This window comes from Hetaerina americana, unplaced genomic scaffold (assembly GCF_022747635.1).
Source record: "Hetaerina americana unplaced genomic scaffold, ioHetAmer1.1.p SCAF_2, whole genome shotgun sequence".
Taxonomy (NCBI): domain Eukaryota; kingdom Metazoa; phylum Arthropoda; class Insecta; order Odonata; family Calopterygidae; genus Hetaerina; species Hetaerina americana.
In genome coordinates this window covers 101,958,150-101,982,511 of record NW_027286763.1, presented here as the reverse complement: position 1 = coordinate 101,982,511, position 24,362 = coordinate 101,958,150, and the positions used below count along the sequence as shown (strand labels likewise).

Genomic DNA, 24,362 nt, shown 5'->3' with positions numbered 1-24,362 from the left:
CAAAGATGAAAAAGCTAGTATGTTATATATAAATATTAAGAAACATTTTACGCTACCTACTTACTGTCAGAGCTACCCAGCTTAATGGAAACTACAATAACTTACACGTGCCCTTAAATCAAAAATAATGTTTTTGTCTTTATTTTTTCAATTGTTTAGTCAGAGAAAATGATTAATTTCACTGAAATATAATTTTTAAACTCATAAAAACGATAATAATAGTGAAAGATGAGAGGGTGATTAAGGCACCCCGCAAGTGCTTTATTTCCCTCTGAGTTAGGGAGAATTAGGAAGTTTGGGAATTGATTGTCTTTCCCATGAAATTGCAATCCCAAATGGTTAACCTTAAACTCACTTTCCCTTAGGAACCTGGCCCGATACCATTATTTTAACCGCTTCCTGCGAACTCGAATGAATGATGCTTTGCAATTTTATCTGGGATTTGAAAAAATCACGCGCTGCGGTCCAGATGCGCCCCGCGGGAACTTCCTCCAATGGTAACCACAAGGGATTTTGCCCTGGCCTCTGCAATATTATCGCATGAACCTTAGATATACAGGAATTCCTGATTGCTATACTTTTCCCATTCAGATCGAGGTGGTAATTATCGTGGCTGGTAGTGCCCAATAGTTCTGTATTATGTGTTCTTTTCTTTAATAATGAATTATAAAATGATGGCTGGGATTCTTACTTAAAACAGACTAATTGTTAGCAAATGATGGACTCCAGGAGCTAGTTCACAATACAGTAAAATTTTCAAAATTAAAACTATGTTATTATAAATACGACGTAGGTCACGATAATTACCACCTCGTTCTGAATGGGTGAGAGGAAATAGAATAAAATAAACGAGATGAGATAGTATCAAAGAAGGAACTTACATAAAATTAAATCTTAGAATAACATGTCTTAGCTTGTTGGACAACAACGTAAATTATAGAACGAAAATATTACCATATAATGATGGCGCGTAATAAAAATGGCCTTCGGTAGAGTTTCAAGTGATGAATAAATAAAATGTTAAAATGATGGGATAAGTTAATGCTCCAGAGACATTTATTGCTACTTAAAAATGTGAGTTAACGTTAACAAATGTGACAGTACCTGGGTTATTACTCGTAAACCGTAATTAGTTGGTCGAATCAAGTTCTTGAGACTTCATATTTACTCGTAGAAGGTGTTTTCCATTATGGAAGCTCGGAAATTATTCTTTCTAATATTGAACAAGTATCTTCATTCCGTATAAAACAGTAATTTGAAATGCAGCTAGTATCTGGAATGAAGTGTGGGCGTGGTAGCCTAATGGGTAGAGCGCTCGCCTACTAGAATGGAAGTCCCACATTCAAATCCCAGATTCACCCTAGCCGTGGGACATCCTGGATTCCAGGGTTTCACTTTCTGGGAAATTCTAGGGAAGAAACTACCCCCTCGAACCTAATGTGAACCCTGATATCACCGTCGTCAGTCTTAGTGTGAACTTCATCCTCATCTATCAAACCAACCGTCGGTTTAATCGCTGCAATTTAATTAAATGGAATCACACACTAAAATGGATTCTTCTTTCTCTTTCAGCCAAGGTTAGAACATTTTTATCGAGATTGGATCACAAATCAAGTGACATTTACAAACGCTCACCTTTTTTCTTTCAAGTGATTAAGAGTCAAAAGATTTTTTCGTCGGCCATTATATGTTCTGAGTAACTACTGAAAGCAAATATTTGTAATAAAATGGATATGTCAATTTTTAAATAAAGAAAATATACTTCAGTTACACATTCCATGCCCCTATGACGTATTACACTGGCTACTCAATAAACTCAGGATAAAATTAATCTCATTAATTCCATCGTCAAACGATTAAGTCAAACGATCAATGTTGCATCGTAGATTCATTCTATCAATAAAGCGCCCGTATGCGTGTGTGAATGGGAGGAGTATTTACCCATAAATCAAGGCAAAATGTTTCAAGGAAATCAATAAAAAAATCACCAATCATAAAACTCTAAAGCGTATTTTAACATGCATTTTGAATTATAAACTTTATATGTCTAACATTGGCATTGTATGATAAGCCAGTACATTTAATTTCTATTTCGTTCATAAATTACATTAAGAATGAATGATTATACCATCAATATTTGATCGAATATCATAATGTTTATTTAACATTGCATTTAGTAACAAAGGAAGAGGAAATTGGTCACTTTAGTGTAACATTGAATATTAACACAATTATATACTTGGTTTTCCTTGAATTGACAGTATGTTTCCTTCATCATTTGCGAAAAAATGCAAGATACGCTCTCTTCCATGTGAAACTAAACTTTACTGGCGCTAAACTGGTAACAAAGAGTTCTCCAAAAAGTAAGACCAATTAGGCTAGCACATTATGATGGCGTCGGAGATGCTAAATTTTCCCATTATAAATCATATAGGCTCACAGAATTATATGTACACCGCTGGCTCAAGAGTTCGGTTGAAATGTAATACAAGGGGAAATTTATCACGCTCGCTGCTGCTAAAGGAGTAAGTACTTGAACCCTCGTCTGATCGCTTCATTATAGTTGAAGTCGGAGCCTAATTGATGGATGGAGGCAACGAACACCGCTCAGAATTCCTCAGAGCGTTGGTCCACTCCCCTCCGGAACTCGCCTGCTCCCCCCACGCATTCCACCCGGCAGACCCCCATGTTGCCTGAGAAGGTAAAGAATCCATCACTCAACGCATATTCCCTCGCTTCAAGTTCAAAACACATCGATCGATGCCTCGGGATCCGTTTATCTTGAAGCAGTTTGGTTTGATTTAATGATGATTGAGGACGCAGAAAATGGATCTTAAGGCCGTGTTTGATCTTCCGCAGCGCGGGGAACCTGCGCCTCATCGCGGGTCAGCAGTTCCTTGCTCATGAGTTCGACGTCGAGAACTAATGGATGGAATTATTTCGACCGACACCCCTTGTTTTTTTTTCGATCCAACCCAACTCTAGGTGATAGAAATCGCATCATTTTACCGATAGCTGTCCAATCGAATTTTTATGAAAATGTACACGGGACATCTAGGGTAAAGCCACTTCGGTTGGCATTCCATTAATGTGGAGCACGCTTTTGGAATAGCAGTCAGTATTGCATGAGTCTCTTCACATCCGGTAACGGCTACTTTGAATTGTGATCGGTCAACGCCGAAAAAAAAACATAATTCAGGTCAAAATGTAAAAATTATCGGTTAAACAGATGTAGTTGAATAGACAAGGGTAGGAAAAGTGTTAGTATTCTGCAAAAATGCATGCTAACTAACCTTTACGCAAATAAATGTTAGCAAGGTTCATTGCTCGGATTTCAATCAACTTTTCGTTTCAGGTCACGAATATATTTAGCAAAAGATTTTAAATGTTAATTATGGCATATTCTAGTTTTAGGAATCCTTAACAATCGAATTTCGGTCCGGCGGGAATTGGGAATTTCCAAAGTAGACAAGTGTGAGTGTCCTTTTAAATGTTGCTATTCTATTCTTTATGTGTTATATCAGCCCATTATATATATATATATATATATATATATATATAAATAATTTATATATATATATATATATATATATATATATATAAACTTTGATCAAAATATTTTTACACAGAGACACAAAGAAAGCACACAGTTTTGGCGTTTCGAAGGCACGGCCTTTCTTTGAGTAGCTGTGTTGAAATGTTTTAATCAAAGTTTTTATATATTTGTGTCGTCGCCGAAGAGAGTTCTGTTTCGAATATATATATATATATATATATATATATATATATATATGTATGTATATGTATATGTATATGTATATGTATATGTATATGTATATGTATATGTATATGTATATGTATATGTATATGTATATGTATATATATATATATATATATATATATATATATATATATATATATATATATATATATTTGAATATACTTTCTCCCTTCATGTTGGACGAGATGAAGGGAGGAAGAAAGTACTCAGAGATGAAGAGGGACCTGATATAGAGTAGGATGCTGGATTTTGTGTTTTGTTAGGAGTCACAAAATGTTTTATTTAGCAGCTGTGTCCATCCAAAAACCTTAGATAATCTACCTTAACCGGTAGATTACCTAATAATATATATATATATATATATATATATATATATATATATATATATATATATATATATATACAGGTCGGGAGAATAGGGCGGGTGCGGCAACGTGGCAACGCCGTATTTGGCCAGGAGCTGTCTGACGACGAGCGCGCCATGGCAGAATTTTCGGCACCATCTTGGCGCACACCTTGCGCATGGCCAAATCCTGTGAAATAATGCTTTGGACGTTGGATGCAGACAGACCCAACTGGTCTGCAATTTCTTCACTGGTTAAGCGTCGGTCTGTGTTCAGCAGTGTCCTCACTCTGTCCACATTCGTGTCGGTTCTTGCCGTCGACGGCCGTCCGGAGCGATGGTTGTCTTCAACGAGCTCCCTACCCTCTTTAAACAACTTGTGCCACTCAAATACTGTGGAACGGCTTAAGGCAGTGTCGCCATAAGGCTGCTTGATCATATCGAGGGTCTCAGTTGCCGTCTTCCCGAGTTTCGCACAGAACTTCACGGAATAACGTTGCTGTAAATTCAGATTCATTTTGTTTTTCGACGCGGACAAAAAACTTGCTTCACTAAAAACGGTATCCTCACTCAACGACAGCCCGCAGGCGACTGAGTTTGTTTTTGTTCTGTTGCTAAGAGCCCCCTCCATCTTACCCTGCCAGGCAGACCCCCCTCCACCGCTCCGTTCGCGCCAGAGAAAATCGGTCCTACCACTTTTGGGTGCGACCCTGTGTGTGTGTATATATATATATATATATATATATATATATATATATATATATATATATATATTCGAAACAGAACGCTCTTCGGCGACGACACAAATATATACAGGGTCCACCATAAAAGTAATGCGCATTCTCTGGGAGATGGATTTATTGATCGTTCTAATGCAAATTCTTAAAATTATTCAAAATACTCTCCTCCTGCATCAAAACACTTGTGGAGATATCTGCCACGCCGGGAAGGCACCCTAAAACTCCTCGACGGGAATATCTCTCAGAAACGTTGTAACATACTTTAGTACATACGGGACTGAAAGGGGGCTGGGGGACCACCGGGGTGCTCAGGGTAGGGAAGTCGGTAACGATGAAGGACGTGTGGATAGGGGCATGTGGCGTGTGGCTGGGCGCTCCATCGCGCCGCGTTACTAAGTCGAAAAACACGCTTCACGCTGAGGCACGTCTTTCCGCTTAGACTGCTCGGGGCAAACTGGCGACCAGCTGCGGTGGAAATGCAGATCTCCCACCACAATTTCCGACCGGCTTTACCGTACTGGCATGGACGCTAGTTTCTTAGTCGCTTAGTTCATGTTCAGTAACACATTTACATAAAACCTTTTTTTGAATGCTTGGGAAAATTAGATTTTTTAGAATTAAACAAATGTAGTAAAATCCATTAATATGAGGAAGTGAATCACACAACTACTATTAGATAAAAAATGTGCATGAGATCTCAAATTTTATCAAGGGGCAGTTCGTGGTTGGGAAAACGTTCTGCACATGTACAAGTTTCCGGAAAATATTAGTTCCCCTTCAGAGAATAATTTTTCCCCCTCCGCCCTATCTCTTCTACTGAATCCACAAATTGAGTCCGCAACGCATTCACATTGAATTGAAAGAATTCCTAACGTCACTGGTCTCTGTAGAGATAAAGCAGTAAGCAACATAATACGAACTTCAAAGGCATTACTACCAAATGGCTCGTGTTATTTATCATCGCCGCTGTTTACGACCTAGGGCTTTGATGACGACGTTTAAGGTAGGCATGGTCATTGCATCCTTAGACAGCTTAATGATTTAGTCTGCCAAAAAATATATGCGTCTGGGCCAGATTTACGCTAATATCTGTTGCTTTTCACTAACTTATCTCGTTTTTCTCTCTACAAGTGACGGCATTATGAAACGCTTACATAATATAAATTGAAGGTTCGAAAGAGATGCGATAATTAAATGGCATTTTAGAGTTAATATGTGCCAGGATTTTGAAGCTTTGGTGGTCTCCCAGCGCTGCAATGCAGTGCGAATCATTATATTAATGAAAATATTACGATATGACCTCAAGATCAGGGGTATTAAAATGTAAGCGTAATTGGTAATTTTTTGCGTATATTTTTGCGAAAAGTAAAATAACTTCCTCAGACTTTTGACACTTATTTCGCGTCACCCTCTACCAGAATTGTATCTTGATATAAAAACAGATTAAATACCGGAATGTTTACAGTTCAACTAGAATCTTCCAATATAATAATATATTTCGTTATTAATATTGGGATGATATTTAAATAATAATATTCTTTCACTCTGCAATTCCTGGAATAATTGTAAGTGGCACGCATTATTAACCCCGTAGATAATTAATAGGAATACCAATAGAATACAACTGAATCTAGTGAAACATGGAAGACTTTTGAGTCCTCCGCACTTAATTGTTTAAATTGTTTTCGGATAGCATTTGGGAAGCGAGTTCCAATTCTGCTAAGAACAACCAAAATCATGATTTTAGAAAATAGGCAGTTAAACCAAATGAGTGAAATGATGATCTCATAATAATAATATTTTTAATAGATGATTTTTTGATTATCAAATTTAAATAACTGTAGGAGATGCCGCTGTAAGTAACTTTTAACGGAGTCATCCGCTAATATGCATTAAAATTCAGAAATTTCAAAGTATAAAAATCATTCGAGGTCAAGGTGAATGATTTTTACACTTTCAAATCTCTGCATTTTACTTAATATAATTTATGATTACTAGATTGATACGATATATATATTTATTCCAACTTTAAAACATATATTTCCCATGATGATCGATGATATTTCACGCATTCACAGAGCACAAACATTTAATGAAATAAAAATACTTCTTCGGTAAAAATTATTATCATGAATAGGTAGAATACCGTTTAAAGTAGTTTTTGCATTGGCAGAGAATGGAAATCGCTGCATTTCTTAGCCTTACCTAACAAGACAAAACCTTAAATCCCACAAGAAAATAAACTGTTCTTGAATTTTGCATTCATTACAGCTCTCTTTATTCCGTCCGTGGTGCCTACCCCCTCCTACCCTTACCTCGCTTGTCCTCCCCTCTATCACGGTCTTCAATGTTCCATTGCTACGCAAAATGCTCTGCATCCATTGTTCCTGCTTGTCTTGGATTTCTCTCAACAACGCTCTCTCCTCCCGCATCAAGTTTAGTACTTCTATGTTTCCCATCCACCCTTTTTACCTTTCCTATCCATCTCCACATTTACATCTCAAAAGTATCCAATCTACTTCTATAATTTTGCTTCAACGACCAAGTTTCCCAAACACCATATACTATGTTCCATACCTAAGTTTTCACCAGTCTTTCCCTGGAACAATTAAGTTAACGAATTGACCCATAAAAAGTCTTTCATCCATATTTTCCTTGACCTTCAAGTAGTTCTACAGGAATTTGAACTATCCCCAAGGCTTTGTTGGAGTTCAATTCGCTTAGTGCTATTTCTATCACAAAATTAAGGATGCCTGGGCCTAGGACATCTCCATCATCTTCATAATCTCTTTTTATTTTTGAACTTTCTGTACTAATATCTTTAACTAGAATCTTATCTTTAACTTAATTTAAATAGGAGTACTCCATGTGTTCCTCCGACTTTCTTGAACCTTTTCTGGCTCAATTTACAATTTTCCTGCCGTATCATTAATAGTTAGCACCTTACTTCCTGACATATATTTTGCCTTTCTGCACAACGCACTCATTTCACCCTTCCTTTGTACATTCTCCATGTCCTCGCTCTGCGCCCTCCAACACGCTTCTTTAACCCCATTAGTTCCCCGCCTCATTTATTATTTATCTCCTCTCACTTCAATCGGTGTAACTCTGTGTTACATTTTTCCATTTCATTTTCTCATCTACCTTCCTCATCGTTTCGTCCGTAATCGATGCTTTCCTTGTAATCTTTCTGTTAACTGGTCTTATTTGCGGCTTTGACATCCCTTTCCGAGATGTCCCCATATTGCCTTTACTGTACCCGTCTCCTCATCCTCACTCATAATTCTTCCTACTGCCTGCTGGCACTTTCTTTTCGTCTAGGTAAATGCGAATAACAATGTTAAGACATAGTTGCAACATAAACTTTCAAGCCCCCAGACTGCTATTACTCAGACTAAGTTAGTACCGTATATCAATTGGACCTAATTAAGAATAATAATAGTGATGAGATAAATTCATTCAAATAAAATAGAGTAAATATACTGCATTACACTTTACACTGATGAGTGTTATTCACTATGAAAACATCGTTTGACTTGTTCAGGATTAAAACTCGGATCTTCTGATTGTCACCCAGGTGTAAAAAGAGATTATCCAATTTGACAATGAGTATACATCCTCCTCAAGCTAAATGTTTACTTACGTATGATTTAATTCAAGATTTGATGATAAGATTTATGAACTTGTAAGATTAAAGACGTAGACTTTCTATGCTATCTATCGTCGACCAAAGTATTTTCCAACAATACTATATTTCTACAACTCTCTTCTAAAATGTATTGAGAAAGTAACTTGTAACCTTTGACATTAAACAATTGCCTGTAATACAACTGGGAAGACCCAAACCTTCAAAGATTACCAGAGAGGTCTGTGACCATTTTAGACGGTTCCAAGTAGTTTAAAAATAATGTCCAAAAAGAGTCATAATCGGGATTTGGGACCCACGAAAAATATTCCCTCATATTCCCTTCCCGTACTCGTTCTGGCAAAGACAATTCTTCTATCTTTCGGCTACGAAAAGAAGGAAACAACGAAATAAATATCGATTGCATGAAAAAAATTGAACGCTTACTGATGCTGGCAGTATACCTGTATCACATCTCCTAGAAGAAGGTAAATATATGCATCGGTAAAACCTCTTCCAAGAACTTAAGGTCAGACAATTGGAATGGCATTACACTGACTTTCCACGCAAACCAATTTTGAGTAACTCACTGATTTTTAGGTCTCTCTTAAAAGACCTTCGGAAAAATGGCTTCCTTTACTTATTGACAATCTCCAAACAAGCACCTTCAACCCAAGAGAATAAACTCTCCAGAAAAAAAACACAGACTCTGATGGCACTGCGGATACTATCTTCACGACTCGGGCAGCGCTGGGTGGGACTATTATGACGGAACATAAAAAAAACCCATGGGCTCAATATTGGAGACCGGCTACTACTTGACGAAGGCTGGGAGAAATAAAAGACATGTAGCCGACCTATAGTCATTTATTAGCGGCGAACGCTGGAGTGCGTTACCTCGGGATGTTAACTTTATCGCTGCTCCTCTTTTATATGGACTATGAAGTAGGTTCGCCGACCTTAGCCTCACTAAGAAAATCTCGAAAGAACTAATATTAGCTCCAATGGAAAGTGTTGAAACATTGCTTTTTTGGAACTAAGTGCTTCAAGTGCTTCGTGACTTAAAGGTGCGTTTGGAAAAGTAAGAAAGCTTAAGTGGCTAAAGCACTCGACCGGATATTGAGGGATCTGGGTTCGAATCCCAGTCAAGGCGAATGATTTTTACACTCTGAAATTGTTGCTTTGGAAAAGTAATCAAAAACCGCACCACGGACGGAATTACATTATTCCCTACAGGGAATAGGCAGCCCGCGATAACGGAAACAGAGATAAGGACTGCGAATCGGCTGAAAGATTACGAAATACGACTTGAAAATTGACCAAATAAGACCAATAAACGGATAAAAAAAATATAATCAATTCTAAAATAAACTTAAAACTTAATTTTAAAAGTTTTTTTGGTAAGTCTGACTTGATCAAGCTTTTTTATATGAAGTCAACTCTTTACTCAGTCGAATTTAATGGAATTGAGATTTACATAACATAGCTAAATTTCTGAACAATTCCCTGAAAGTTCGATAGTGAGAAAAACCTCATTGCTCTCACATAACGAAAATCGAACGGTTTTAAACAAGAGTTATGGAGTCGGAAGTGAATTTTTTGCTTCGACCAAGAAGACGCTATTAATTACGTTTGTAATATTCCAATCACACTCTTTATATAAATTACCTTTTATTAACGTGGTACGCGATCATTTCTTGACAAATACCAGTTACTATAAATGCCATTTAAACACACAGCGTAAAATATTTAATGAAAGAGTAATTTTCCCTGTTCAATTATTCTCGAAAGCCAAATGCGATTGAAAATTGTTGTCTCATGCAAAATGGAGTCCGGGGTATTCTTATCGCATCTGACTCGTTGGAAATATCAAATTCTGGTTCTAAGACACCATTTCCAATCTGAGTTTACCCTTATTAAGCGTGGAACATTAAATGCCACTCAATCACGAACAATTCCCCAGATACGGAGAACAAAAAATTGTTTTTTTCAAAGTTCAACGAAAGTGTTATTCCCGAGTTCTTTTGCTCTATTTCAGTTGTCCTTCATTTCCATCCCCTAACCAAAATTAAAATAAAACGCCGCAGTGATCAATGCGATAGTTGATTGGATGGGTGCGTGCGGAGCTCGCCTGCCTCGTACTTATCTGTATGCTGTGTGAAATTCACACATCGGGAAAGGAAAATTCACACAGCAACTCCTTTTCCTGTGCCACCCGCGGTTTCCCAGGAAAAAATGGTATCTAAAATACACACAGAACAACTTGGGTGAAGCTGATAGAACCTAGAGGCATAATTCAGAATCAAAGTAGAGACCCCTGGTGGTTGAGTTTAGCGCCCTAACCACTAGGCTACTTCACCTCCAAAGCTCATTATATCAGATGAAAATCAATTTAACTCTCACCCGACATAATGCCATTTTATAGACTCGCTTTAGTTGTTTTCATTGGTACATTTTGATGAAAAATATGCAATAATTTATCACGTCTACAACATGAAGAAACATCAGCAGAAATAGCAGTTATTGGAAATTACGATCAACTGGTTAAGTCTTTCCCACCATTTCGGAGATGCGGGTTTGTTTCCTCGGATGATATTTTCGGAAGTGAAGGAAAGGCGAAGAGGAATTTGGCGTCGAAATTATCCTAATCTAATTAAGGTTCGAACGTGAGAGCAGGAATCAATGTGTTACCTTAGTCCATGCATTAATTACGAGTGATTAAATTAGCACAACCCCCATTCATACATATTTCGCAAACAAATATGCAGTGAATTTAGAGATTTAAAGCTCCCCGAGGATCATATTAATATTTAAAACGTGCTCTACAATTTATTTTGGACTAGTTTTGAGACTTCAAAATTTGATACTATGTGATTTCGGCGGTTTTTCTCACATATTAATTAGTGTCATTGAAACAAAGGCGGGCAGGTGCTGTTATATTAACACTATTACAACTATGATATGGCTAAGTACATGATATAGGTTTTTCATGGGTACAACAAGCATTTTTGCAACATTATTCCATAATTATTCTGGTGGTAGTCCTCCGCTATCATAATAGAATACACAAAATCTTGGATATTCTAGAAAAAAGTATATTAAAAATTTAAAAATAAACAAATAACCTTACAAACCACACGTAAACGAGCACAATTAAAGTTACCATCGTGGCAATTTGTGAAATGGCTGTTAGAGGTGAGTGTCATCCACAGGAGCGGTGTTGACACCCCCACCAAGGGCGGTCAATGGGGTATTCGTGTCCATTTCTATGGACACTAACACGGGAAGGCCTTGTTTTATCATGATCATTCGATAGAGTGCACTTAGGACTACAAATACAGGAAATTTTATGAAATGACATAGGCATGACATCCCAATGCAACCTCCTTAACGCTAGGCGCCAGAGTTTTTCGTTCGAAATGAGGTCAACTGTATAGCGACTCATCGGACGGGCGTAGAAATACTCTTTGAAGTGCTTTTTACGCGAGATTTCAAGTGGGGATGGAAACAGGATGAAACGTACTGGGAGATTTCAAAGAGTAAATATTTACATACGATGTTAACAGCTGTTGCTGACACCTTTAGCGATCCAACTGAAGTTAATTGATAAGATTACACCGAGTGAACTCGATTTATTAAATGCTTCAGATATGAAGTACGTTCTTTGATATCCTCTCCCCATCACCAAGGAAGGAAAATTTTTGTGAAAGATTCATTGCGAAAAATAAAATTATGCTAAGTGGATTTTGGGAGTGGTATACAGCCCGTGGCCCTCGTGCTGTTTTTTGTTCGACCTGAGGCCCTTAGTGTTGATTCCAAAAATGTAAACGACCTAAACAAAACTTACTTTCGTGAAATATATTATTTATCCAGTTCAAAATTTCACCAATGCTTTCCTACGGCAAATGTAAGAGGCACCTTCTAATTTTCTTAAAGGCGCAGATTCGAAAATACCGCGATTTTGATAGTAATAGAGCACATTAAGTGTTAAATAATCTCATTTACGTAAGAAATTTGCTATTTTGACGACAATATTTGGGTTTCGCAGTAAAACTAGAGTACAATTAAATTATCTTATTCTTGGTGACTGTGAGTGTTAAAGTGATATTTTATATTTTAACTATCGTTGTAACAATAGAAATATTTGCAACCGATTACACCAAATACAAAGTTTCTTCGATTCAATTTCTCATTTGATAAAATTATTCCTAATATGGCCTTGTCTTCCAAAATACGCAATGCGTTGATAGGATGTAATACGCCACTGCCGGAGGAAGCAGAAAAATGTTTACACTTTTCGAGATTGATACGGTAGGCGCAGAAAGGATTGAGACGCGAAAACGATTTATAAAGGATTTGGTAGTTCTAGACCGAGGATATAAATCCTATCGAATATACACGGTACAAATCATATATACTTCATTGTACCAAGGAATAAACTTCACGACAGTCTACTTCCAAGCGCAACCCTATTATTACACAGCATACAATTGATCCGTTCTCTCAATTCTTTCGCCGAACAGAGAAACATACATTTCAATATATTCTATTTTTTCTTGGAATGCACTTACTTTAGGCGCTACATTACCGATAAAAATACTGGAAATAATTAATAAATATGGAATCTGGTCCAGTAAACTCAATAGTTTCGGGTGTAACTTTGTGCAAGTGATGCATAGTATTCAAAAAATTGTCAGCCATGGTACATTGCCACACTATTTATTGAAAAAAAACAGTGGAAATTTATGGTAAAATTTAAGTTATAGATACCATGAAGTTACACATTCCTGAATAGAAAGTTAGTTTGCAATACACTCTTCTCGTGGTCCCTTCAACTATGTACCGGGGGCCAAATTTATTTTCATTACTCATACCATACATAGGGATAGGCAATCAGATCTTTTCAGCTGAAGTTATTTTTTACGCTCAAAGAAAAATGAGCAAATACCGCAAATGCATTATAAATTAATATTTGCATACTGCAAACCCTATTATTCTATGAATCAGCGGACCCGAACACTCCAGTGGGGCGGGGGGTAGAGGGCTTGGAGGTCGTTCACGAATGCATATCAAACCTCTCAAAAGCTTAACTTGAGCCAGTGCCGAAGATTTCATTAACGTTTCGAAAAAAATACGCGTTCAAATGGAAGATACAAAGAGCGCCATAAAAATTTGAAACACATAAATCCCCAGTATCTCTTTTGTGCTCCTCATATAAGGCATCCGCGTTAGAACGCATAAGTCATGTCGGATTCTTTAGGTCCGCCGATTAAACAAAAAGGAGGAAAGAAGTCATAAATCGTGAGTCACACTACTCTAAAATGGCGATAAGAAAAATAAATCACGCCTTCGAACAGATTTGGTTCCATTTATGGACTGGGTGTATTATATAAATAGCGTTTTTTGTTTCTTGAATGTGAGTTGGAATGGGTAAAGGCAGTTAGGCTGAAGGGTCTATTGCTAGCCAAAAGCGACATGAGCATGATAGGATTTAAAAAGTGACGAGCATAGAATCCACAGGCAAGGAATCAAGACGGATAGGTTTTAACATTCGAGAGCATTCATGAACCCTTGGGAGGAATTTCGTGAAATCCCCGTCGATCTGATTACAAAAAGAAACCATTAAACCCGAAAGACTTCCAAATACTTGTATGTAATTTATTATTTATCTCCGTGTGCTCCATATTTTGAAAACGATTTTTGTATAACGACAACCTGAATCATCTACAAAATGATCCACACGATACACCGCAAGTCGCCGCAGGGGCATTAGGCGGGGCACCAGCTAAAAATGCACAAATCTGAATTCATACATGCATCTGAATATATATATTTCTCATACACACAAACACTTGAACACATTACATACATTCCTCAATGCATCATGCAATAATTTGTACTGCTTTTTTTCGACTAAATCATTCAATTTTGGTTGTTAAATAAAAATACCTGGGTGCTTGGATTCGATTTTGTTATGATTGCTTATCGTGCGAGGGAAGAAAGAGCAGGTACTCGAATCTGTCGATGACGGTTTTTATCTCACTTATTTTATCTCGGTGGTCGACTATACCAATATAATTTGGGGCCGTAATCATTCCCTCTGTGTTGCCAGAGGAGTCAGGTGTCCTATGACTCTCTAAAAGTCTGTGTTGCCTACTCTCTTCGTGAATCAAGGGTCTTCTTACCTAATTCTAACAGCATACTCGTCACTCTTACTCTCTTCTTGTGGGCATTTTTATTGAATCTAGTGTTGTTTGCCTCAAACTAATCCAATTCCTTAATTAACTTTTTCTCCCATAGATTCCAAATACTTCTTCTGTATTCCAAATGTGGCCTAACTAAAACGAAGTACCACTTATCCCTAACCATTTGATAACATTTCCCCACATTTAGATAGATGCTACGTGTATTTATTAGTATTTACATTATATGTCAAATTTTACCAGTAAATTATCGCAGTATGCACAGTATTTCACAGGAGTTTCAATCATTTTTCACCTTTTCTGACAGTTTAAAGCTGTTTACTTACACGATAATTCGTATTACATGAATGAAAGTTTACTTTTGACCGATGTTTGCGGTTTTGAGATTCACTTGAGTGAGATAAAAATGCTATTGGCCTTATAAAAAAGCCAGTTAAAGGGAAGGAAAGATTTTTATGGATAGTAACCGAAGAACATTTATTTGCCAAGGATTCGGTGGCATATGGTACAGAGACATCCGCAGCCCTGATGATTAATTAACCCTATCGGGTGATCTAAATGAAATACAGCGTTGGTGCGACACCTGGCCATTAGAATTAAACTTTAAGAAGAGTAATTATGAATGTTCTGAATAAGACTAGTTCTTTAACGAACGACTATTGCGTCAAAAATACCGAAATTGCAAGCGCAGACTCGATTAAATACATAGGCGTGAGCCTTACGACCTCTCTTGGAACATATACGGGATATGTGTGGGCAAGCTAACATGCCATTAGGATTTAATAGATGAATACTGGGGAAATATAACGCGAGAGTCAAAGAGAGATGCTATGTTTCGCTAATTAGGCCTCATGTAGAATAAGCTACTAGGGTATGGGATCCGTAGGAAGTCGGTTTGGATGGCATTATATCGTGTACAGCAAAGAAGAGGCAGATTTGTAAAACGCTGTTATGATCAACGTTTAGCAGCATATTTAGTTTACCAGAAGAATTAGGTTGGGAAGCACTCACGGAATTAGATGTTCAAACACAGAATAAACTTCTTGCATAAAGTGGACGTGGGTTTCTTCAGCAATGATGTTGAAAATTTATTATTAGCTCCATCAAACTATGGTATGAAGGTTCATGAAAATAAGTTAGGAGAGATTGTGGGTAGGACACAGATTTAAGGTTAATTTCTTTTTCGAAACAATAAGGGAACAGAATAACTGCGAATGGGAAAACGTCATATCTTTCCTGGGGAGAAAATATATTTTTTAAAATTCTAAATAGACTAGAATGTCGGCATTGTTTTATTTAACCCTTATTTTTTTGTTCGTCTTATTGTTAGCAGCCCGCCTAGCATTCTTAGGGGAGCGTTTTGCACTTAGATACCGTAGCGCATGTAGATTTATTTGAAATTACCTCCGTTGCTTGAAAAATCTTAATTTTTATTCGTAACCAAAATTTAAGCGAAACATAATATTTATGTTGCCATCCTGATATAGAATCACCCCTAAAAACACCCTTGCAGGGTGGTAGAAGATAAAGAACGAAAGATATTTCTAACCAAACTTCTCCGGGAATTAGTTCCTCAGTATTACTCGTTTAATCCATCATATGAGCGACCACATCTTGTCACTTTCGATCGTATAACCGCAAAGTAAGCACTCTCGGTAACAGCTAACGTCTCACGAGAAAGCTGTGCTATAATTCGCTTTAATAAGCGAAATGGGGTAAGGGTGGGGATGAAGGGAATCCGAAAACACGGAAATATTCGACCATATTTCACAACCAAGTTCTTATGTAATCCATTCGAATTGCCTTATATTCGTCAGTTCCCGTCTGGTCGAAATGAACATTCATATAACAAAGGGTGAATAAGAGTTTGAAGACGGCAGGCCATTCGTTCTGCATGATATTATCAATATAATTTCCATCAATAAGCAAAATTACCCAGGCGCATTTTTGATCCGAAATTTGCTTTATTCTTTTAAAACGTAAACAAATCAGGGTTCCTGAAATTCTTCCGTTAGAATTTCGAATTTACTCGTTGGACTTTTATTCTGGAAAGTTGGGTACCATGCATCGGCAAAGTTAGGTAAAACATTTTTACTCCGAAATTCACAGCTATATCAAAGACATACGCCGAATAATTCACGGATACAAAGGTCACACCAGTTAAAGCTGATTTTATTAAATTTATGGGGTATATTTAAGCTGAGATAAGAGTAAAAAACTCTTGCACTATGGAATTTGACCTAAAATGAAATACTAAGATACATTAATCACGCTGACCGCATGAATTTTAATGCAAGAACAATAACATTTTACCCTGTGAAAATAGGAAAAGTTCCCTAAAAAATTAGGAGCATTCACTATTCAAGAAAAATATGGTTTTGAACATCTAAGAACTTTTTAATGCAACAATTTCAGAGCGTAAAAATCATTCGCCTTGACTGGGACTCGAACCCAGATCCCTCAATATCCGGTCGAGTGCTTTAGCCACTTAAGCTACCGAGGCGTCCTCTTAAACTCTGAAATTTTGGGGCTTTTAAAGGAACTAGATGTTATGACGAAATACCGTACATACAATGTCACATGCATTCGTAGTCGTGCGCGAGGCGCCACTGTCCACGAGGTTAAAAGCCAACTTTAAACACGTATGGTGTTTTCCCTTTGACGAATTCCAAAGAAACTGCGGGAGATGCCGCAACAGTAACTTTTAACGGAGTCATCCGCTAATGTGCATTTTAATGCAACAATTTCAGAGCGTAAAAATCATTCGCCTTGACTGGGACTCGAACCTTTATTGAGGGATCTGGGTTCGAGTCCCAGTCAAGGCGAATGATTTTTACGCTCTGAAATTGTTGCATTAAAATGCACATTAGCGGATGACTCCGTTAAAAGTTACTGTTGCGGCATCTCCCGCAGTTTCTTTGGAATTCATCTAAGAACTTCCTACAGGATCATATGTTATATATATATATATATAAATAATATATATATATATAAATAATATATATATATAAATAATATATATATATAAATAATATATATATAGGCTATAGGCTATGAGCTAAATTTGAAAATTTTCATTAATCTTCAACATCAATGCGAGTATGATATAATTAATTTATTACCCACTACGATTTTGTAAAAAAATAATAATAATACAAATAATCATTTCAAGGTCGATAATGAACTGGCTTATATTCGCGCTCTACGAAACATTCATAACGTGAATGCACAGATATGTAGTTTTGATATCTAGCACTGATACGAGCAATGGCATACATTCAGGAAATAACTACCTCGTTATTTACTCAGATGAATAAATAACCACAATAATCAATCGAGAGGTCGGTTTGTTTGGAGATAGCTCACCTAAAACTAAACGCAACGGAGGGGTAGTTTCTTTCCCTGTGCCGCCTCTAATTTCTCCGGAAGATCTGGTACCCGAAAAATCACACAGCTTGGATAAATCTGGGGGTGCCCAAAGGTGCCACCTGGAATCGAACTTGGGTCCTCTGGTGGGTTATCGCTCCACAAATTGGGCTCCCACACTCACTAATATCCACGCTCACTCGCATATTCTATGACTAAATGAACAAGTCTTATGAAATAATCTAAAGGGCTACAGAAGCGATAAACTATGGCATTATCTTAAATTTCATCAAATACTCCTATTTGTCGTAATAGCGGTTGTAGAAGACAGTGTGGATGGATCACGAGGTAACTCACGTGTCTCGCGAGACAGTTCAACCAGCGGCGTTCGGTCTTCCGTGTGTCCCGTCATGAGCAGGTCGGGGCGATGGAAACGCGACATCATTACCCAGACAACGTGTCGATGAGCAAATTAAGAGAGAGAACTTAGAAGAAACCAAGAAACGATGATAGAGTGCTGAGGGGAACGACCCTGAGAATCGTCCACCGGTGACCACCCTCGAAAAAATAACTCTAACCAGACAAGGTGCGACCCTCCAATGATTATGTACGTCTGTCCCACAAATGGCAAGAACGTGAGGAGTGAGCAGGCTAGAGATGGGAAGGTGATTCCGATATGGCTTCCCACCCCTCTCTCCGCTGTTGACACAATATCAAAGAGGCAGGGCTAAGAGACGGAAGGCGTGTTCTCTCCCTCCCAAGAACAACAACAACATGTTCACCCACCCGCACCCCGACGCAGTCCACCACGCCCCTTCACTCACCTAATGGTCTTATGACGAAGAGCCTCCCGCTTTCGTCCTCGCCCTGCGGTCCGTCCACGAGGATATGCCATGCCTGGGACCCTATTTGCCAGAGACCACTCCGGAGGGCGTAGGGTTGGCCCTCGTCCTTCGGGGTGGACCAGGGACTCCTCACCGGGAGGAGGGGCATGGTCCACTACACTCTTCTTCCTCCACCCTGCTCTTCGAAAAAAAAACCGGAATAAAAACCGCCGAGAACGAAGCGAACGACTAGAGACACTTCCGTGAGGTCATGGAGGGCGAGAGCGTCGTTGGAGGGAGGGTTGTGAAACCCGGGAGATCACGGCACGAGTCCGTCGCTCCTCCCGGCGACGTAAACATTTCCTTCCACCCGTTGGATTCCTAAGAGCTCTCGCTCCGCTTTCGGTTTCGACTTCTCCGCCCCGGAGGATCGCGATCCCGAAGGCGACGAGGATTTTTGTCCAGCCCGACTCCTGAGGAAGCACGCCGTCGACCGTCGGATCTTCCCCGTGCGCACAGCGGATCGCCCCTGGAGAATTGGCGGGCTGGGGTGGACAACACCAAAGACCGTCGCACTCGCGACTCTCCAGTTCCCTCGATTCACGCACCCTCGTCCTCGCGCGTCGCTCGACCGCCGCTCAATGCACGCTTCCTCGCTGCCGTCGCGTCCACCATAACACGACCCGGGGGGCTCGGCGGAGACGCGCGCCGGCAGCGGGTCCCGCCAAAAACTTCGCACCTCCCTCCCTCCCTGGCTCCCACCACCACACGCTCTCTTCCCGACCCCCAACCCCTCTTCCCGAAAATCCCCCTCAGCCAATCTCCGCTATCCGGTACGAACCCTTCCAACACCGTGACGGCGCAACCATCAACCACCCCAACTGCGGACGAAGAAGATGAGACGAGGGGGTGGGCTCAAGTCTCCATTCTCCTCCTTTCCTTTCACTCCTGTTGTTTATTTTATCGCCAGAATTTTTTCGTCACTCCCATACACCCCCATGTGCTATCCAACCGGAACGGCCGCCCTATTCGCCGCCTTGCCTTCACGTGGAAACGCACTATGCTCACCCTCCCGTGGAACCCCGCCCCGACCCCCCTCCATGCCCCCCTCCTGAGCCACGCTCCCTAACACCAACGAATCCACTCGATTTCCCTCATGCGCTCACATACGCCTTGAACCCTTTCCCTACTCCTCCTCCGTCTCCCACTCCTTCCCTCAATTTCTGTGGGGAGGGAGCCGACTATTCAGGGTGAGGGGGACTGAATAGAGATGGGGGAGAGGGGAAAGGAGTTAAGAGGGGTGGCAAAAGAGATACCCCCGGACCCCGCCCATCCCGAACACACAAGACAGCGCCGGCCTCCACATCCACTCGAATCGATGGCGGAGGGAGGGTGGGGGGGGGGTGAGTGGGAGCGATAGAGGGGGAGAGCGAGAGAGAGAGAAAGAGAGGGCGGTCACATGATCCGTGCGGCAGGAAGAGGTGGGTGACGCGCAGGGGAGCTGGATGTGTTTACATTACATGGCGTGTATATCTCATTACATATTGTACCTGGGAAACGGATGGCGACGTAGTGGGTGGCGGAAGGTGTACGCACACAACCCCTAATTGAGTGCAGGGCCGGGATAAGGAGAGAATAAGGAGTAGGAACTGGGCCGCGGATTATACCCTAAATTCGGGTTCCGTGGGTTCCCGCACTTTCCGAATAAACTCACTCGGGTGGCTTCATTCGGTGGACCAGCTTCATACTATGGGATGAGATAACTTTTAAATATACCACACACTCATTGAATCAAGCGATTCGCAATTAAGATATTAAATAATTTGTTAGAATACTTTCAGATTTATTCGTTGCCCATTAGGCAAGGCGCTATTAGGAGAGGTAGGAAGAGACCACATCCTTCGAGGTATTCCCTGCACACATACATTTCAGAGCAATACCATTTCATTTGGTAATACATGCTAATTATCATCACATGTATGCTAACTATCATAAGATGGTTTTGGCCTGTATCTGGAGATTAAATGTCACGGGGGACTTCCGACCGCATAAACTCTTGTTTGATATGCATTACGTCCTTCAGTGTTTCATGTCGTCAATTTGAAAAAAGTCGATTCTCTACCCTTCCATCTCCCACGGTCTTCAACATCACACTACTCAACACGCCCTCCGATAACTTTTTCTGTCTCTTTCGAATTTCGCCTAATAACTTTCTCTCTTTATCCACTCTGTTTATATAGGCCAAGACTATCTGTTGGAAGGAAACTGCACTTTATAAGAAGCAAAGGGAAGATACTGTTTAAGATAGTTTCACCGCCATGAACCAAAATTTTAAATTCCATCTGAGCACTTCCATCATTGTCGAAATTTCACTCAATCGAAAAAGAAAAAAATGATAAATAATAAATTAAATAAAGAGGATGATAGAATTAAAGCTCACGGCCAATAAACACACTGATCAACCCGAAGGTCGATCTGATAGGTGGCGCCGCGGTTAGCATCAAAAGGTGTAAATTACGCGAATAATTTTCGTCTTTTGATCTATTAACACCCAATTTGTGGCCGCCTAGCACTCTAAGGTTTCAAGAAAATGCTAATAGGAAATAAAAATAAATTACAACGAAGTTTGTCAAACATTTTTACTGGAAAAAGGATTCTATGACTTCATGGGTGGTAATCAATAAATTATAGAATAGACAAGACTAAATTTCTCCTCACCATGTTACGCATTTGACTCAATCTGCTTGGCGAGAATACCACGCAGCTAGTATAAGTGGAACTTCCGTCAGTGTCCATTCCCGATCTCGCCTTACAAATTGCCGACAATAACGCAAAGGTGACAATACTGTATTCATTCACAGGAACCAAACCGCTTTCCCACGAAATCATGGTAGCCGAAAAATCTTAACTAACAGATTTTTAGATGGCCTTTCCAAAAGCATCACCCGGGATACGACCCCAGGACACTCCTTGGTCTGTAACCAAATGCTATCTCCACCGAGTTGCCAAGCCACCAACGCGACAATACTATATTTCTGTCAAAGCTTAATTGAAAGTGTCCGAAGTGGCATTTTGGCCAACGTGGATGACTTTTATTTATGAGTAGGTCTTTTTTTCTGTTTTACACGCTACTGTGTCATCTTACCGACCGTACCTCACGCAGTACACAATACACAAAACCACTTTTTGGGTTTAAAAAACAAAAATGAAGTCAGGAAGAAGGTTTGTTTTTCATAAGCAATGGGAAATACCCCTCCAAGGTGTAAAACGAGGTCAGTTCAAGCTCTAATATCACCCATTTTTTCTCTAGACTGGCGGAGTACATATATACGAACTTTAGCTTAAAAACACCCTGCATTATTTTTTAATACAACACATTGATGGCTGTATCGTACAATGGACGGGGTTTGTAAAGCTGAAGCCAGGGTGGGAAACGTTTTTCGTACTTAAAATGGCTTCGTTTATTGTACAAGAATAGTGTGTAATCATTTGCTTTCTTCACTTGCGTAATTTAACACCCATCGCTGTTCATCGTCAAATGAGTGAGTCAAGCGGTAAATCGTGTTATTGATGTGTATAAAATGTGCGTTCTTGAGTGCGGAAGTTCAAAGGATGCCGAATAACCTCGTGTGACAACGGACCCAGAGAAGTCTCGGCCACGGATCCAGAAAGCAGTCGGTTTTCCCAGTCGGCAAAAGGGACCCATTCTACAGAAACGTTCTCGACGGCCACAGAACCATGGCGTCAACTTTGTGAAAAATGCGTACGTCTAGTGTGAAATAATGCTCATGAATAACAGAAATTTCAACTTTCTGTTGCAAGTAATTTATCAAGACTAATTTTGAAACTTAGGGACTTGATGATACGTAGTATACTTAAGTTTAAGCATCTGTGGCGGGGTAATCAATTCCTTTCCCTGCTCCGTCTGAGACGTCCCACGAACTTCCGATTCCCAGAAATTACCACGATAACATTTTATAAGAAGTTGCCCTGAAGGCATTATCCTGGAGATGAACTCAGAACCCTTTGGTCGGAGCAGACCCCTCTAACCTATAGGCAACCACTCCGCAATAATATATATTGGAATAAAATATTCAACTTATTAATAAAAGCGATCTACCGTACAAGGTCGGTTTTTCATAGATCCGCTTTCTAAGCCCCGCTACTTAATTACGTTCAACATTATTTTTTTTTTAAACCCTCGGCCTCGTTTTTTCTACATTTTACCGTGTACCAGTCTTCAATAGCATATAAGAAAAATTCAGTTAAGGAATAAACAAGTAAGGTAGAATGTTGATTGAAATCCACCGAAATGAGCACCTTAGGGATCGAATTAGCAGAACCCGATTACCGGTGTCTTATTTAAGAGCACAGTTGATAAGTTAATTTTTATATTCTTCGAAATGGCTATTGCTACGTACTACTTGTACCACTCATTTTTGAATCGAGATTGAAAAGTAAACAATTACACCGTAGATTACGAGGTCTACCATTGGATGGTGAAAAGAACGGCTAGAACGTCAAAATAATAAACTGAGGGTCATAAACTACGATGACAGAGAGAAATGAGGAAATAAGCGGGGGAGGTGGACTAACTGCAAGGAAAAAAAACTCTGGATGAGGAAGGTGGGTCACCACAACCCGAAACTGTGCAGGGGAAATACGATCTCCCGTTCCCTACCCCGGCCCTCCTTCCGTTTCTCCCTTTTTCTTCCCACTCACTGGCATAATCCCTAACTAAAGTCAACTCCGAAGACTGCGTTTCGCGGGGACCCTTTCATTTTTTACTGTCTCGGTTATAAATGCCTCGCACATTTCGGTAATGGGCCCAGGTTGATGTTTCCATGGGACGAGAAAGGACCTCATTCCACGGATGTCGTTACGCATTTATCGGTACCTACTTAGGAACCGATATGAGACTACCCAATCGTTGTCTGACCCATGAGACTGGAACCGTGACTTCCGTGAAGTCGAATTGATTCTGCGACGTAGATGGTTTCACGAAGGATTCCTTTAAAAGGGTCGATCACTTCCTCGTCCACTTTGCGGTTTCGTCCCCTCATTTTTAAATAGGTTGAAATACAGCGGTGCGTTCATAAAGTAATACGATTGAATTTCCCGCGCCGCTCCTATTTGTTGGAGTGAGATCGAACTACTTGAGGTAGGTGACGGGGGCTCTAGGCTTAGCCGCAAAACCAATCTCAGTGCTCTCCAAGCTGTGGAAGCGGCATGACGTCAATTATTGTAAACCTCGGCGCGCTGACCGTGTTACGAAAAAAATGGAATCGACGCTCAAGCAACGTTACGCGAATACTAAACTTTGTGCTAAACTGAAAAATCTCTTGAGGATACAAGCAAAAGAATTCGTGAGGCTTACGGAGACTCTGCTCTATCCTACTTACAAGTTTGAGATGGCTTAAGGCTTTTAAGGAGAGCTAGGAAGAGGGCCACGACGAACAACGCTCTGGGCGGCCGTCAAC

The 24,362-nt window shown here is 39.7% G+C and overlaps 1 protein-coding gene across 1 annotated transcript in view; it reads right to left on the bottom strand.

The window, feature by feature from the left end:
• Nucleotides 1-18,638, bottom strand: part of LOC139688348 (5'-3' exonuclease PLD3-like) — an 81,192-nt gene extending 62,554 nt beyond the window's left edge. The window contains exon 1 of the mRNA XM_071585866.1: nt 18,416-18,638. Within this exon, the coding sequence (XP_071441967.1) occupies nt 18,416-18,503 (88 nt within the window). The 5' untranslated portion in view covers nt 18,504-18,638. The remainder of the gene's footprint in view (nt 1-18,415) is intronic.
• Nucleotides 18,639-24,362: the final 5,724 nt, after the last annotated feature.